This window comes from Chlorocebus sabaeus, chromosome 7 (genome assembly GCF_047675955.1).
Source record: "Chlorocebus sabaeus isolate Y175 chromosome 7, mChlSab1.0.hap1, whole genome shotgun sequence".
Taxonomy (NCBI): Eukaryota; Metazoa; Chordata; class Mammalia; order Primates; family Cercopithecidae; genus Chlorocebus; species Chlorocebus sabaeus.
Window position 1 is genome coordinate 31,404,188 of NC_132910.1, and position 18,548 is coordinate 31,422,735.

Below are 18,548 nucleotides of genomic sequence, written 5' to 3' on the forward strand. Positions count from 1 at the left end.
ACTTTACTGCTGCCAATAACTGAAAGCAAGGATTGCCTAGGCCTCTACAGATTGTTTGAAGTTACTTGCAACATGACTTTCAAAATGTTTTGATCATCCAAGCCTGTTTTACAGAAAACATTTGGGCTAACAAGACTGAAAGAAGCAATATTTAATGATACAGTTCCTATTCATGTCCTTTCCATTATCTTGATAAACTTGTGTTTGCTCATTGCATTTTTTCTTTAAAAAAAAAAAAAAGAAGGAAAACAACGCCTCAAAAGCCTAGTGTCCTGAGGTTATTTTTAAATCGGAGATGCCACTAATTCCTAGTTACCTCTAAATAAGAGAGTAAGCTGGATTTCATACCAGTAATGCTTTTTATAGGAGAGGAAACCAGTCTTTCCTGGTGATGCTTATTGCATATATAGAACAGTTAAATTTTAAACCAACCACACACCCACACATTGTGTAAACACAAGTCGTTGCTTTAAACACACACACAAGTGCCTTTTCTGGTAGTGAGTTATTAACACATGTTCATTTGAAGTTTTCCAACACTTTTTGTTTGTTTTAATGAGGACCTCTATAATGCGAAGAAATGTGTGGAACGGAAAATATATTATGGATACTATTCGCATAAAATTTATTTTTTAATGTGATAAATTATGAGAAAGCATAACTGAAATTCAAAACAGATGAAAATTCGGAAAGAAAAAGACATTTGGAAGAGTATTTGAAGATGCTTCCTCGGAGTCTGAGCCAAGTTTCTGGGATCCAGATGAAATAATCCCTCAAGGATTGAAGGGCTGTCCTAATAACACCATGTGTGCAATAACGACCTTGAGGCACTTAAAAGTAACATTTCAGGAAAAGTTTTTCCCATAAAAGGTTTCAGAAAAGGGAAATTCTACACTTTGCTCTACTTCTCCACTGCCTAGAAAAGTAAAATAAGAAAGATACCTCACAAATCTCTCCGCAAGCTGCTGGACGAAATTGTAAATTTCAATCCAGTTATTTGCCACACTCCCAGACCTGAAAGATGAAATTGAACTGATCAGAGAAACAAAACACGGAACTGAAAAGTAAACATGTTGAAATGGTTCCTTCTTCAATGTCACGAACATGGGGGGCACCTGGCCTCTTTGTCAAGCTAAGTAAAGGTATCTGTAGCTGAAACTTTGGTGCTACCCAGAGTTAAAGAAGTCAGCCCCAGAGCGAGACTCCATCTAAAAAAAAAAAAAAGAAGAAGAAGAAGAAGAAGTAGTCAGCTCAGCTCATTTTCTGGGGGCAATACCTGCCTGCTAATTGTTTATAGTGGAACCCAGCTCTTCAGAGTAAACACAGAAACCTTACTTCGCAGGAAATGCAAACCACATTGGGCATGTTAACCCTAGGCTTTTCCTGGCTCCAATGAAAGCGCTATGATTAGGATAAAACCAGGCAAACTTTAGCCTGCATACGAGCGGGGGTCGAGGAGGTGGGTAAGGACTAAGTGGCCGATGGAGCTGGCCCGCAACAGGCCACATTCCCATTTCCCAAGAGGCCCAAAGACTGGCAAACAGTGAATACCCTAACTCCCCCAAGAGCCAAGTAGCTCACGGCTCCAATCACTACCTCCCACCCCGCTGATCTCCGCCTACACAGATCCGAACCGCTTGCCCTTTGGAAGAAGACAGCAACAGGGCACCCCTCCGCGGGTTTCCAACACCACTCCCCGGGGCGCGCACACGCATCTCAGCCTCAGCCCCAGCTGAACCAGTGCAGCCGTCACCAGGAGACCCTGGACGTCCCTCGCACACTCACTTGTCCAGGACGAAGTAGAGATCAAAGGCTCTTCTGCAGGAGGGCTGCTCCTGGGCGCGCAGCAGCCCCCCGGGACCGCTGAGCGCCAACAGCCACAGCCCGGGGAACAGCCAGCTCCCAAGGCTGCGGGCCCGGGACCGCTCCGCCACCATCCTGCGGCCGGGGGCCTGAGACTTCCTCCCGCTCGTAGTCTCCTCGGCTCGGGAGGGTAGCAAAGGTGCCGGGAGTCACCTGGGTCGCACTCTGGGGTGGGGGGCAGCGAGCAGCTGAGGCGCCGGCGCCTGCGGCAACGGGACCCACCAGCTGACAGAGGGAGGGAGAGAGGGAGGTCCTGAGAGGACAAAGGCAGTCTCCGCCACCGCCGCAGCTGCCGCCGGAACTCTTGACGAATCCCAGTGTAAGCGCGATCCAGTCCTCCCCCTCCCGATTCCGGAGAGTTCCTGCAGACAATGCGGGCCCACGGCGACAGCTCGCGAGATGAGTTCCTCTCCGGCCTCGGGCCGAGCCTCCAGCGCCCGCCTCGGACCCGGACCTGGAGCCCACCCCGCCCGGAGGGCTGAAGTCCCCCCTCTGCCGTGCGCTTCGGGACAAGGGGTCCCTGGGACGCGGCAACGGCAGAACAAACTAGGAGTGGAGATCCTTCTCCTCCTGCTCCCTTCCTCCGGCAACCCCAACTCCCTCCGCACTCCCGGTGCTGGACTCTGGCACTGCGCTGACGGGCCGTCCCCTTTAGGGGAGGAGGCTAGCTGGCCCTGGGACTCCCGGCTGGAGAGAAGCCACGCCGAGGCCAGAAGCGCGCTCGGGCCAGGTCTAGGCTGCGTGTGTCAGTGTGCGCCCGGGGACGAGGGCGGGGCCCTAGCTGAAGCCTCCGAGCTACACACGCACACTTGTGGGTTTCTGCCGAGTTGAAGATGACTAACGATTGCCAGATTTGGGAAAAGGAAGAAAGAGTTTAGAAAAACAAAAGTTCTGTAGAAACTAGACATACCCATATATCCTGCAGGCCTGGCCTATTTTAGCAGCTGTGCTAAAACAGCCCCTTTGCGTGGTTTACAAATCCAAGACTAAGGATTCCATGGGAGGTGACGGCCTCCTCACTCCTCACTCCACCCCACCCCCTACTACCACAAACACTCTTCATGAACTTCCTCTTTTTTTTTCTAAAGAAACCTGCCTAGTTTTTTTTGTTTTGTTTTGTTTTTTTCTTAAAAAAAGCCAAGCCAAGGAAAGGCCAGAGTGGGGAGTGGGAGGGTATAGCAAGCCTCTTTGGGAGTGGAAAGTTGTACCTCAAAATATTTCAGCCCACTATCATTCCCTGCAAGCTCCAGTTTTGGAGAATTTCAGCTTTGGGCAAGCTAGGTCTCCTTTGCAAAACTTGTGCAAGCACTCAAGTTGGTGCACAAATCCTCTGTCTACTAGTTCTGCTCTCCCTCCCTCCTCTGTCTTCCCCTCACCTCCGTGACTTCCGCCCTCCCTTAGTCAAAACTGGCTTTTAGAACCTACTACCTTTTCATTTTTAACAAAATCAGTGCTTTATGTAGTACTTACATATACATCTCTTCTGTTTGTTGCCGTATGTATTTAACTTTTCATATATTATATTTGATATACAACCAGATATGTGAGCTCTTTGAAGATTAAAATCAATTACTTTAACAAAGATTCACTGAGTGCCTATTATTTGCTAGGCACGATTCCAGAAGTGGAGGTTAGTGCACAGAACAAGATAACAAGCCCTTGCCTTCATGAAGCTGACAGTCTGGCTGAAGAATGAAAGCAGACAATACGAAATAAATACATAAGCAAGGAAAACATGTCCATATTAGAAAGGTGGCTTGCAGAAACTTAAAATATTGTGATGATAAAGAATGACTGACTTGGTGACTAACAAAAAAGACCCAGTCATTCCAAGAGCTCTAAGAGGAAACATTTGAAGTTACTGCAAAGGTCCATAGACATTAGCTTAGCATATTCAAAAAAGAAAGAAAAAACGGCGCGGCTGGAGCTTTGCAGGTAAGATGATGTAAGAGAAATAGGCAAGGGCCAGATTATGTGATGCTTTGTTTACTGAGATAAGGAATTCAGATATTTTATACTGAGTGTGATAGGAGACAAACAATCCTGAGGTTCATAAATTTGGAAAGGAGAACTTCATTTCTTATAAAGGGTTACAGCTGCAGGCTGGACATCTTAACAGGCTGGGAAGTGTAGCCTCTGGCAGAAATAAAAAGCAGGCACTCTGAGGGAGGTAAGGGTGGAACAGGAATTTATGCTGAATGAGTTGGCCAAATATACATATTCAACAGGTTATAGGAGGAACTACGAATATTCCTGAAGCAAGGGGTACATGAGCTATGCATATTTCTGAAGCAGGTGGGTTAAGTTTTCACATCAAAGTGAACGTGGGACATAGACAACATGCATGTTTAGTAAGCAAACATGCTTTTAACATGCATGTTTAGTTTGCTTACTAGTAAGCAAAACTTACTAGTAAGTTGTTTTGTTGCATATGTCTCATGTTCACTTTGAGGTGGAGACTTAACAATTAAATGTATTATATTTAGGCCCTTTACGTCAAAAGGTGAAACAGAAGACATGAAGGCGCTCAGTGCCATAGCCTCTGTAAACCGGCCAGAACCAGTCTGTGGTCAGTGGTCTCTTATCAGGAGAAAGTTATTAAAATCAGTTTCTTGTCCAGTCAAAGCTGTAGTTATGGCTCATGGAACAGGGGGTAGGTGTGGAGGATTATTTAATTAGTGTCTTGCAGCCAGTAAGATGCAATTGTTTCAGTATTGGTTATCTTGAGGCCAGTGTTTGTTTAGATGCTAGAGAAAAAGAAAACCCTTGTGGCAGTTAGAATATAGTTTATTTTTTTAAGTGTAGTGGTAGTTTGCCTGGCATGGTCTTAGGTCTTCTTTATAATTTGATGTCTTATGGACACAGAGTACATTCTGTCAGTCTTATCATCTCTGTTTTAACAAAGGCAAAATGAAATGGTACCTTGGACCATCATCACTATAGCAGCTAACCCGAGAGTTACAAATTGATGAAAACTTCAGTATATACAAGCAGACCTCCATTTTGAAAATATGCTCATTACAAATGTCAAAGATTGAATGGAGGGTGGCTAACATCCCTTCTCACTCTTTGCTGACTGGTCACTTGGGGATGGAAATTCCACCACTATCAACTGCATCAATCTGCCACTTTTTACCTGATGGAGTGAGGAAGATACTGAGGGGCAAGGGGTTAACTAGATGGAAGATAACTTTCACTTTTGTAAGAAGGAAATATACGTTCCTTCTTTTCACTTTTGTAAGAAGGAAACTTCCGTTCATATGTTTGAAATATAATTTTCAAACAATTAAGCCCTAAAAGAAAGTCCTTAATTAGTCCTGAGACTAATTAAGAAAGTCCTAAGAAAGTCCTTAAAGCACGTTAATTCTGTCCTCCTTGGTTTCAGCTTTTCTTGAGGTTCTAACATTCTGATTACTTCTGTAGCCCTCCAGTCTCCAAGTATGTGTTGCCACCTCTCATTTCACATTTGGGTCCAACCTGAATGCATAAATCTCCTTGACCTCCCATAACAGAACTGAAACAGGCTGATATTTTCAGGAAATTTCTATCAATAGCTTATTCAAGTTTGAAGGATTTTTATTCATTGCTGGTTGAAATTGGTTTCCATTTTCAACTTTAATCTTAAGACAGAATCAAAGACATTATTTGCCACATCAGCATGTTATTGAATAAAATCTGGGGGAAAAAAGGTATGCTAAAAAGTGACAATTGGTTTCATGTTAGAAGGAGACAGAAGGCAAAGAAATATGAGACATGATGCTAACTATTTACTCTAACCTCCTGAGGAAGTATTTTGAAACTCACATTTGTTGGTTTCCTTTATCCCTAGCTTCTTGACTAATTGCCTGCTCATCTTCTGGGACTTCCCAAGCTGGTCTAAGAATCCACCTTGTCCTAGGCTCAAACTAAAGCAAAACACCTCGAATTTAAAACTCATTCTTCCTCAAGATTCTCAGGCCTTCTGAGAGCACCCCCACTCAGTTCTTCTTTCTTGAGTACAAGGCTAGCAGAGATTATTGACATACCAAAAAATAGTACCACTCTTTTGTTTATCTGTTTGCTTGGGTAAAGAATTCATCCCAGTCCTGGAGCATTTTTCATCTCACTGGCTTGCTCGCATAAGATCTACAGCAAAGCAAAAAATGACCTCATCTGGCCCAGACCAATAACTAATCAAATCACTTTCATTTAATAAAAATTAATCAGAAGATCATTAATTACTGGGGCGACCAACTGTCCTAATTTGTCACAGACTGAGGGGTGTCTTCCATCCCATGGACATGGGATTTTCCACGCTACAACTAGGGCAGTCCCTGGGATAGTTCCTGGCAAGCAAAACTGTTGGTCATTCTTTTCCTAAGCAATAATGAGGGAAGATGAAAGCAAAAGCAGACATGAAAATCTCTCCAAGCTGTGAAAAGGAACTGGTAGCGACAGCAGTACTTTCCCTTCTCCTCCATCAGTGAGAGCACTCCAGGAATTGTATCAGCTGGAGAATAGCCAGGTAAGGTTTCAAACTGACTTTTGTACCATGACAGTCATGCTGGGACCCTGTTTAACTTTCAATTTGACGTCAAGAGTGGGAGGGATAATGCAGATTTTTTAAGAGAGAGAAGGAGAGACTCTGTACTGCATTATGTAGGCAAATAAATCTAAAATGTTTCTCTTTTGTCGAATTATTTGTATGTCCACTGAATTATTTGGCTTTACAATCCATGAATTCCCCCACTCTTTGAAAATTATTATTTGTATTAAATCAAACTGCTAACTCAGTGTTAGAATGTATCACCTTATTAATAAAAATGCTAATGAACCGCAAAACATTTTCAATTCAGTTTAATGCAGTTAGAATAGCTTGAGATTGATACCTGATGATTTAAAGTCTTCACTAGACCCCCTATCATTGTCCTTTTTTCTCCTACCTGCAGAGCTCCGATGGACTACATGTTAAATTACATTTAATTACTTATTTACTGGTCTTTTATTATATTTAACGAATGTTTACTGATACCTACTGTGTATCTGGTAATGTTTTAAACACAAACTGTTTCTCAAGCAGTTTGTATTTTCAATCTCCTATCTCTAATTTATTTCTGTCACCCCATACCCCAACAAATAAACAAACAAAAAGGCAAATAAGCAACAACAATAAAAGTATTCTTTATGTGTAAAAAATTACATAATCTATATTATTTACAAGTAGACATCTTTTATGGCATACACGACTGTAGACGTGACTCTCCTGGAAGTTGAGTACCACACTGAAAATGATTCATATTCATGTCACATGGGAAGTGATTCATTATATGATGTCTACAGTGATTCAGAGAAAGAAAATAAATTTTCACTATCTATAAGTGATAAAGCTGATTTCAACTTTTATCAGATATTGTCATTAAGGAACTAGATTTCGTCAGTATCTGAACTAGTTCCTGAAAGTGAATAAAATGCTTTTGGAAGGTGCAATTGCGTCTAAATTAATATCTGCATGTATGACAATAGGGGGTGCTAACTAATGTTAGAGAATGATTACTAACATCTACATTTGGGACCAAATGTGTCTCAAATTGAGTTTCTCAGAAACAGACTTGAGATTCGGAGATTTGCATGCAGGAGGTATATTGAGGCATGTAGCAAAGCCTCAACGAAGGGATGAGGGAAGCAGGAATTGTCAGAGGGAAGCTTGAACCATGATGGAATTCCAAAGGAGGCTTCAGCCAACCACCAAAGGTAACTCTGGAGCTGTGATATCCTTTCATAGTTGCCCTGAATTGAGTGAGACAAGCGAACCAGGATTTTGCTTCCCCTCATGGATCACTCACTAAATGTGAGCTTCCCCTCCACAAGGGGAAGGCATAACCTTAAACAATGGCAGCTTCTTTTAGCTTGGGGCAGTTATGAGGAGAGTTGTGAGCGGTCAACAGAAAAATCCTGGCTGTGGGGAAATTAGTGTTTCAGCATTGAAGGAGGAATCTAGGTGAGGCAACTACAGCACTTACAACTACAGCATCCAGAATATCCAAAAAAAAAAAAAAGCCAAGACACCTGGCAGCTAGTTTGATGAAAGTCCTATCTCATGTGCAATGTCAGACCTTCACAAGGCAGCTCAGGCTTGGATTGGCATCCTCGAATGCTAAAGTCATATAACTTCATCGCTTCTCTCATGCCCTCTACCTTAGCCTTGGTGCAGGTCAATTTCTCAATTCTCAAAGGAATTACTCTAATAGTATTCTATTCTTCCTATACCTTCTCCATACTTCAATGTAATTAATCACCTGAAGTATAAAACCAACCGTATTAATCACCTACCTAGTTACTGCAATGGAATATGGTTTCCTAACAATGGAAGGACCTCCATGATTGCATTACAACTTAGCTTTGTATCCTTACCTCGAACAAGTCTAGTCCCTTCATATACTTGATGCTCCAGAGAAACCATGAGAGTCACTGTTCCCCTCCTATGCACAAGTATACCTTTTGGATTTACCTCGTATTGTACTCCCAATTCCCTGATACTGTGTTCTAGGTATCAAATGCTCTCTCTTTCTCTTGCCTTCCATTCTCTTACTGAACAATTCAGGTCAAAAGCCATTAGGTGGACCAAGCACTGGATGCTAGGGTGGAGCAGAGCTACAGTAAAGTAGTCCAAGCAATGTGCCCAAAGCCAAGCAGGGAAAGGAGAGTGTCCCCATGGTGCAGGGAAGGACAGCCTGGTGTGAAGCATTGGAGGCTGAGAAAGGTGAAGAAAGTGTCTACCTGGGAAGGTGGCCCAGCATGTGGAGTAGAGAAATAAGCCAGCGTGCAGATTACCTGGAGGTGGGAAGGAGGTGAGGTTTCTGACCATAATTAAGATCAGGAGAACAACACTGTCTTTGAGCTGAGTCGAAGTGGACGCTTTGAGCGCAGCTGCCCCACAGCCGCCGATCCCTGCATCGTTTCCTGTGGAACCCTGGGCCTGCTTTGCAGCTTTCCTTCGTCTCATAACCATATCTACCAACGAGAATGCTAATATACCAGCTGCCTGACTTAACAGATTCAAGAACAAGTGAAAAGACAGCACAGAAATGAGGTGTCACAGAATAGAAGTCAATGTGAAGCTGAGGAAAGCTAAGAAGGATGACCAAATGCTCAAGAGGAGAAATGCAAGCTCATTTCCTGATGCTGCTGCTTCTCTACTGGAGGAAAACCTCAAAACCCAGGGCACTATAAATTGGTCTGTTGATGACATTGTCAACAGCACAAATAGCAATAATGTGGAAAGTCAGCTCCAAGCTACTCAAGCTGCTGTGAAACTGCTTTCTAGAGAAAAACAGTCCCCCACAGACAACATAATCTGGGCTGGTTTGATTCCAAAATTTGTGTCCTTCTTGGGCAGAACTGATTGTAGTCCCATTCAGTGTGAATCTGCTTGGGCACTCACAAACACTGCTTCTGGGACATCAGAATAAACTAAGGCTGTGGTAGATGGAGGTGCCATCCCAGCATTCATTTCTCTGTTGGCATCTCCCCAGGCTCACATCAGTGAACAAGCAGTATGGACTCTAGGAAACACTGCAGGTGATGGTTTAGTTTTCTGAGACTTGGTTATTAAGTATGGTGCAGTTGACCCACTCTTGGCTCTTCTTGCAGTTCCCGATATGTCATCTTTAGTATGTGGTTACTTATGTCATCTTACCTGGACACTTTCAATCGTCTGCTGCTACAATAATCCTGCACCCCTGTTAGATGCTGTTGAGCAAATTTTTCCTACCTTAGTTCGGCTCCTGCATCATGATGATCCAGAAGTATTAACAGATACCTGTTCCTGTTAGATGCTGTTGAGCAAATTTTTCCTACCTTAGTTCGGCTCCTGCATCATGATGATCCATAAGTATTAGCAGATACCTGTTGGACTACTTCCTACCTTACTGATGGTCCAAATAAACGAATTGACATGTTCTTGAAAACAGGAGTTGTACCCCAACTTGTGAAGCTTCTAGGAGCTTCTGAATTGCCAACTGTGACTCCTGTACTAAGACCCATAAGGAATATTGTCACTGGTACAGATGAAGAGACTCAGGTTGTGATCAGTGCAGGAGCACTTGCCGTCTTCCCCAGCCTGCTCATCAACCCCAAAACTAACATTCAGAAGGAAGTTACATGGACAATGTCAAACATCACAGCTGTCCGTCAGGACCAGATACAGCAATTTGTGAATCATGGATTAGTCCCATTCCTCACAACATTCTCTCCAGGGCAGATTTTAAGACACAGAAGGAAGCTGTATGTGCCGTGACCAGCTATACCAGTGGTGGAATAGTGGGACAGGTTGTATACCTCATTCATTGTGGCATAATAGCACCACTGATGAACCTCTTAACTTCCAAAGATACCAAGATTATTCTGGTTATCCTGAATGCCATTTCAAACATCTTTCAGGCTGCTGAGAAACTATGTGAAACAGAAACTTAGTATGATTGAAGAATGTGGAGGCTTAGACACATTGAAGCTCTACAAAACCATGAAAATGAGTCTGTGTATAAGGCTTTGTTAAGCTTAATTGAGAAGAATTTCTCAGTAAAGGAAGAGGAAGATCAAAATGTTGTGACAGAAGCTACCTCTGAAGGCTATACCTTCCAAGTTCAGTGTGGGACTCCTGTAACCTTTAACTTTTAGATCATGTAGCTGAGGTGTATATTTGTTGTGTGCTATATTTGGTATTTTGTCTTACTGTCTCCCTACTAAGAACTCTTTTTAAATGTGGTTTCTTATTGTAGCACTTTTTACACTGAAACTATACTTGAGCAGTTCAAACTGTACATACTGTATGAAGCTTGTCCTCTGAATGGGTTTCTTATTTCTATGTGGAATTTCATATCTTGCAGTGTCCTGTAAATAAACATTAAAGTCCACACTTTACTTCAAAAAAAAAAAATTTAGGAGGACTTCTGCATGGGGAAATGTTCACTGTGGAGTATTTGGAACCCAAACATGGACCTCCATGCAGGCGGTCATTCCCACACAGGGTGTCAGAGAATAAACAGGGAGAGAGAGGGTCAACACTGGAAGGCAGAAGCTGTCTCAGAATGCCAGAGCATGAGAGGAGTGAGTAAGGCTGTTGCAGCAAAGCACAGGGTATAAGAACCAAAGCATTTGAAGAGGAATTCTGGTCAGGGAGAGAGCCCAGCTGAAGTATGTAAACACAAGCAGGGTAAGGAGAGCTTCAGAACAGGGAGAAGCTTGTCAAAGGAATGACTGACTGACTGACTGACACCCAGCGTCGTGTGTCATAGCCCAGGTGGGTTGCCTAGGTGGCAACCAAGTGCAGTGTGTCAGAGCTTGAGAGAGAGGAGGAAAGGCTTCGACATGGAGGGAAAAGATATGTAAAACCTGAAGTTACAGGTAGAGATTCAAGCAAGATGAGGAGAATGTCCACCCAGGGTAGGAAGAGGCAGCTCATGACTGGGGCCAGAGCCTGAGTGAAAGTGCAAGGTGGTGCTCATGTCAGAACTTAAGCAAAATGAGAGAATTTGTGTTGGAGAGGGCAACAGTGGTGATGAGAAATTGGTTCACTCAGGAAGTGCCTTCATCCATTCAGGCTGCTCTAACAAAATACCATAAACTACATGTCTCGCAAACAACAGAAATTTATTTATCACAGTTCTGGAAGCTGGGAAGTCCAAGATCAAGATGCCAGCAGATTTGACATCTAATGAGGATCTTCTTCCTGGTTCATGGGCAGCCATCTTGTCCTCAGATGGCAGAAAGGACAAGGTAACTCTCTGGGACCTCTTTTAAAAGGACACTAATCCCATTCATGAGGGCTTCACCTGCATATCCTCCCAAAGGCTCCAGCCCAGATACTATGACATTGGGAATTAGGTTTCAACATGTGAATTTTGGGGAGATGTAAACTTTCAGACAATAGCAAGGGATTAAGTCAAAATAGTATAGATAATGGGAGTTACCATCAGAGAAGAAAGCTGTAAATAATGAAATAGAAAAATCTAGAATAAATCCTGTGGTGCTAGCTTGCAATTGGAGATATAAGTGTGAATTCATATATATAATTACAGATATAGATGTGAGTGTATGTGCAAGTGCAGTAGTCCTTCCCCCTTATCTGCAGGAAATATGTTTCAAGTTCCCCAGTGGTTGTCTGAAACCATGGATAGTACCAAACCCTGTATATACTTGTTTTGCCTGTACATACATACCTATGATAAAGTTTAATTCATAAATCAAGCATAGTAAGAGATTAACAGCTAATGATGAAATAGAATAATTACAGCAATTTACTGTAATAAAAATAAAACAAGGGTTCCCTGAACACAAGCACTATGATCCCTATACCAGGACAGTTGATCTGGTAATCGAGACAGCTACTGAGTGACCATCAGGTGGGTAGTGTATACAGGGTGGATAGTGCAGGGCAGCGTGCAACTTCATCAGGTTACTCAAAACAGTGTGCAATTTAAAACATATGAATTGTTATTTCTGGAATTTTCTATTTAATATTTTCAGACTGAAGTTGACTGTGGGTAACTGAAACCTCAAAAAGCAAAACCAAAGAGACTGCTACTGCTGTGTATATATATGTAAAACAGTATACACAGTATATATATGTGTGTGTGTGTATGTGTGTGTGTGTACATGTATATGCAAATATATAGCTCTGTCTACTTAAATAGCCTGAGAACCACAGCAGCAATGGGCATACCTGATGCTTATTTCTTGGTTTTAAATGTCACTCTCCACTGAAGTGAACTAGGAATTCTTAAAGATGTGTTTAAATTCAAAGTGAGTCAGGAATCGATGAACTTAGAATATCTTGTCCCAGAAAGTAAGAGGTATTCGAAGAATGATGGGGCATGACCAAAAGATGCAGAAGTCAGGTTGAAGAAACTCCAATCCAAAAAATCTAGGATAATATGAGCACCAAAATGAAACAATTCAATTAGAAAATGAACAAGATATTTAAACATATATTTCACCAAAGAGGATATACAGATGACAAATAAATACATAAAAGTCATTCAACATTTTTAGCCATTAAGAAAATGCAAATTAAAACCACAGTGAGATACTGCTACATGCCTGTGAGAATGGCCAAAATAAAAAACGGTGATAACAGTAAATGCTGATGAGAATGTAGAGAAACTGAATATCTCATACATTGCCAGTGGGGATGCAAAATAGTACAGTTGTTCTGGAAAATAGTTTGGCAGTTCCTTTAAAAACTAAAAATGGACTCACCATATGGCCCAGCAATTGCATTAGTGGACATTATAGAGAAATCAAAACTTAGGTTCACACAAAAACCTGTATATAAATGGTCATAACAGCTTTATTTATAATATACTCAAACCAAAAATAACCCAATGTCCTTCAGTGAGTGTCTTAATTTGTGCTGCTATAACAAAATACTGACTGGATAATTGATTAAATATATATATTCCTCACAGCTCCGAAGACTGGGAAGTCCAAGATCAAGGTACCAACAGATTTGGCATCTGGCGAGGGTTCTCTGCTTCAAAGACAACCCCTGTTGCTCCATCCTCACATGACAGAAAGCAGGGCATCCTCACATGACAGAAAAGGCCTGAACCTGCCCCCTCAAACTTTATTATAAGGGAACTGATCCCTTCCCTGAGGAAAGAGCCCTCATGACCTAATCACCTCCCAAAGGCCCTACCGCTTAATACCATCACCTTAAAGTTTAATTTCCAACATACGAATTTTGGAGAGACACGTGCATTCAAACCCTAGCAGTGGGTAAGTGATTAAAGTGTGCTATATCCATGCCATAAACTATTCCTCAACAATATTATTTCCAGAACACTATATGAATGGAATAATAATGTATATAACTTTGGGAGACTAGCTTTTTATGCAGCATACTTCCCTTGAGATGGATCCAAAAATGAATCAGGAAACACATTTCTTTGTTCTTGCAATTTTTCTGTAAATTTAGGATCGTTTCAAAATTTATATAGGAAGAGGAGACTAAGGAGTCATGACAACAAAATGTGTGGTTTCCTGAATTTGATTGTGGAACAGAAACTATTTTAGGGGAAGTTTGGTGAAATTATAATAAAGTGATTTTGGTAATAGTATTAACTAGTGCCAACACTATTAGAGTAGCATTGTACCTGTGTTAATTTCTTTTTTAATTTTTTTATATTTTATTTTATTATTTTATTTTACTTTATTTTATTTTTTTTTTATTATACTTTAAGTTCTAGGGTACATGTGCACAACATGCAGGTTTGTTACATATGTATACACGTGCCATGTTGGTGTGCTGCACCCATTAACTCATCATTTACATCAGGTATATCTCCTAATGCTATCCCTCCCCTCTCCCCCCACCCCACAATAGGCCCCAGTGTGTGATGTTTCCCTTCCTGTGTCCAAGTGATCTCATTGTTCAATTCCCACCTATGAGTGAGAACATGCGGTATTTGGTTTTCTGTTCTTGCAATAGTTTGCTGAGAATGATGGTTTCCAGCTGCATCCATGTCCCTACAAAGGACACGAATTCATCCTTTTTTATGGCTGCATAGTGTTCCATGGTGTATATGTGCCACATTTTCTTAATCCAGTCTGTTACTGATGGACAGAGTCTCCTTCTGTCGCCCAGGCTGGAGTGCAGTGGCGAGATCTCGGCTCACTGCAAGTTCCACCTCTGGGGTTCAAGCCATTCTCCTGCCGCAGCCTCCCAAGTAGCTGGGACTACAGGCGCCCGCCACTGCTCCCGGCTAATTTTATGTATTTTTAGTAGAAATAGGGTTTGACCGTGGCCTCAATCTCCTGACCTCGTCATCCGCCTGCCTCGGCCTCCCAAAGTGCTGGGATTACAGGCGTGAGCCACCGCGCAGGGCCCAGTGTTAATTTCTTAGTTATAACAAATGTACTATGGTTATGTCAGATGTTAACGGCAAAAAGAACTCTCTAGTGTATTTACAACCCTTTTACAACCCATGCAGGAACTCTGTAGTATATTCACAACCCTTTAAATCTAAAATTATCCCTAAATTAAACATTTATTTTAAAAAATTTAATGCTTTTCAGGCTTCAAGTCCCATTTAATGTAGCCAGAATACTATTCACCTTCTAGGCCCATTTCATATACCCTGTCCTCCATATAACTTTTTCAATTCATCATTACTGCTGGTGTTATCCCCAGTCCATACCCCCAATTTCAGCCATAAAAGTTTTTGTTTCATTTACATTATAGTATTTTCAGATAGTTATTACCAATCTGTTACTAATTTCTTAAGGAGAAGAATTGTGATTTACTAGAAACATATAATAGAGGTTTTCCTAAACATTTGCTGAGCTGTGTTATTGCAGAAGGCTGGAATACTTTTTTGAGTATTTAAATTCTGTCTAAAGATTCTGGAAAGGTGAAAATTCTTTATGAAACCTTACCTAATTGCTTCAGCTCACATTGGTCTTTCCTTTATATCTCAATGTATCTTGTAGCTATTCTTCTCATAGGTCCTTGAGGTATCTTGACACCACTTGGTTCATAACCCAGTTTTTAAATTCTAGTCATTTTGCTGCCTATCAGTATCCCAGCAGGGGGTGGAGCAGGTAACAAAGAAAGTAGAAAAGAACTGGACTTAAATGGTGGTCACTGTGGATGAATTCATTAATACTGATACAACTCTCCTCTAGGATTACTTTCTGCATGTCAGAGAAAGCTTTAAAATGGACATTTCCTAGACTGCCCTAGAGGTAGATTTCATCATCGTTTAGAATCCACCCAAATACACTCATGCCAGATTTTGAATCAGAACCCAGTTACATGAGGGTAGAGGCAGGGTATGGAGTGTCTTTTTTGCTACTTCAGAGGCAGTGCATGGCAGAGCGAGCACCTCCCTTGCCAAGGGCTGGAGTGTGGTTTGGGGAGTTGTTCCTGAAATTCAGTCCTCACTCTTCTTCAGCAATCCAAATGACTCTGAGTTATTTATCCTTCTTAATACATTCCTTTCATTTAAGTTAGCTAGAAGAGATTCTGTTTTGAAAGACATTGACACGTCTTAAGGTTCTATAATCTCTAGGAACTTTAAATTAGTCTTTTTACCAGCAGTTATAATTACAATAAAAAGTTATAAATCGAAGGGAAGAGATAAGTAACTGTATTTTTAAATTATCCATGGCATTCGCTTGATATTATTCCTCTCCTTTGTAAACTTGGATACTCTGGGGTGGAGGCAGGGAAGCTAAATTAGATTTAAAAGGAAAAAGAAGGAGGAGGAGGAGGAGGCAGAGATTCAATAAACTTCTTTGAGAATTTTGCAAGACAAGAAAAAATCTTTTCAGCTACCTAAACACAGAACACAGACGTAGGGATTTTAAATTAAAAAAAAAAAACAAAGAATGAGATTGTTTATAGATAGCAAGAGAGAATTCAGAAGGGAAACAAGTTACAGCTAAGAATGATTAAAATTGCAAAGGATATAAGTAATCTTTCAGTATCCCACTCCAGATTAAACAAATAAATTACATATTTGTATCTACTTCTAATAGGTTACAATATAGAATAAATTAGAGGAATTTAAATTATAATAGACATGTTTATTTTATATGTTGTGATCATATAAAACTTGGAAAATAAAAGTAGAAAGAAATTCAAATGACGATTTGTAGTTTTTGTAAGGTGCTTCTATATACATTGTCTTTTTAATAAACACATTTTTGGTTTTTAACCCGCTATATTTTGATGCTGAGTGAACTGAAAATTTATGGTATTCAAAAGAATTGGTAAATCTTTGAGGGGATGGATAGCTCAATTACTTTGTTTTGATGATTATATAGTGTATGCATGAACCAAAATGTTACCCATACTCCATAAATATATACAAGTATTTTATATCAATTTTAAAAATTAACAGTCTTCAATCCTAATTCCTCATATCCACCATCTTCCTCAAAAGAAAGAAACAAATAAAAAGACTGAGTTATCCTGGGAATGGTACCTAAATGATGATGGTCTTAGCCAATGCATTCAGGTAAGGGAATTCAAGGTTGGCTATCCTTTTTCCTTTGCCTGAAATCTACCATGGGAGAAGGGCAGCTATCATAGTCTATTTGAAGTTATTATAAAGGAATACCTGAGGCTGGGTAATTTATAAAGAAAATAGGTTTATTTGGTTCATGGGTATGCAGGCTGCCCAAGAAACATGGCACCAGCATCTACCTAGCTCCTGGTGAGGGCTTTTGTGCTGCGTCAAAACACAGAAGAGAAGAAGAGAAGGTCAAAGAAGACATAAACACAGGCAAAGAGTGTCCAAACCCAGGGGGCAGTCCTGGCTTTGCAAAAACCCACTCTTGCAGAAACAGATCTATTCCCTTGAGAACCAATTCAGTCTTGCAAGAGTAAGAACTCAGTACCTGTAATATTAAGACATTCATGAGAGAATCTACCCCCAAGATCCAAACACCTTCCACTAAGCCCCACCTCCTAACACCACTGGAAATCAAATTTCCACATGAGATTCGGTGAGGAAAAACAATCCATATCCAAACCATAGCAACACCCTGTAACCCTGTAACTATGTCTTCATCACTTTCAAAAAGAAAAAAAAAAAAAAATCTCCTTTAGTCTAGGCACTAATTTAAAGACTTTGTAGGCAGCATAAAAGAGATAAAACTTTTTTTTGCTTATTTCTAACTTGTTTATATAACATTTTTAACAGTCACAGTTTGTCTGCTCCAAGATATTTAAGCTTTAGATATTTAACTCCCTTTTTAAGATAAAAAAGTTTGAAATGTAATTTTGCTCTTTGGAGTGACTACCATAAGTACTACAATTAAAAAGATTTTTTATATTTTGGAGGCCTTGTGTTTCTCATGGAAACCACTTGATTAGTGCATATCCAACTTTATTTTAACAGCACATATGGCACATAGATTATCTATCCCAGTTTTCTTGGGAAGTTCTTTGCAAGGAGCAGTAGGAAAGTTGTCAATCCCCAAATGGCCAATGGGTTTCATATGTAGCAAATTTGGCTAGCAAAAATACAAACGTAAGTTCAACAATACTGGACCACAAGTGCCTGAGGATATTTTTTAAAGATTAGTTAATCAGGGGTTTGCTTTTGACCCTGATCTTTATACAGAGTTAACACTTCCTCATCAAACAAAAGTATCTTTAATTTGAAGAAAATCATTTTTTACAAATTTAAAAAATTTATTAATCATTTAATGCCTGCTCTCTGCAAAGCACTGATCTGTGCTTTTGGGAATATACAAAGTCTAGCAAGTGAGATATCATAGTTGGATCTTCTAGTTATTGAGCTAAGCTACATTTTAAAATAACCATAATACCAAGATTGAAATGATGTGATGGAATGCAGTAGGAATTCTCAAGAGGGAGAAATCACTTATAGTTGGAGAAATAAGGGATTATAAAGGACAGGGAATTTAATCTGCATCTTGAAGGATGGATCATGGTTTTAAGATTATCATAGGTGAAGGAAAGAAAACACCCTAGAAGGAAAAAGCATAACAACTTCCATCTGAGGATGGGAGTTGAAAGGATGGCATCGTTATTTGGGATAGGTAAAAGAGCACGAGTATTTTTTTAAAAAGGTGCACCCCTTTGATTACCTTCTCGCCTCTCTACAGTTAATAATAGTATTACCTGTTTCATAGTCTTACTATTGTTTTAATCATGTATTTTATTATGCTTTTTC

The 18,548-nt window shown here is 40.6% G+C and overlaps 1 protein-coding gene and 1 pseudogene across 1 annotated transcript in view; one reads left to right on the forward strand and one right to left on the reverse strand.

Annotated features, from left to right (window-relative positions):
* The window catches only part of ANTXR2 (ANTXR cell adhesion molecule 2), a 153,830-nt gene extending 151,206 nt beyond the window's left edge, over positions 1 to 2,624 (reverse strand). The window contains exons 1-2 of the mRNA XM_007999005.3: positions 1,786 to 2,624; positions 943 to 1,014 (exon numbers count right to left, since the gene is read on the reverse strand). Coding sequence (XP_007997196.3) covers positions 943 to 1,014; positions 1,786 to 1,937 — 224 coding nt within the window. The 5' untranslated portion in view covers positions 1,938 to 2,624. The remainder of the gene's footprint in view (positions 1 to 942; positions 1,015 to 1,785) is intronic.
* Positions 2,625 to 4,380: 1,756 nt separating this feature from the next.
* Positions 4,381 to 10,681, forward strand: LOC103236685 (importin subunit alpha-1 pseudogene; annotated as a pseudogene).
* The last annotated feature ends 7,867 nt before the right edge of the window (positions 10,682 to 18,548 follow it).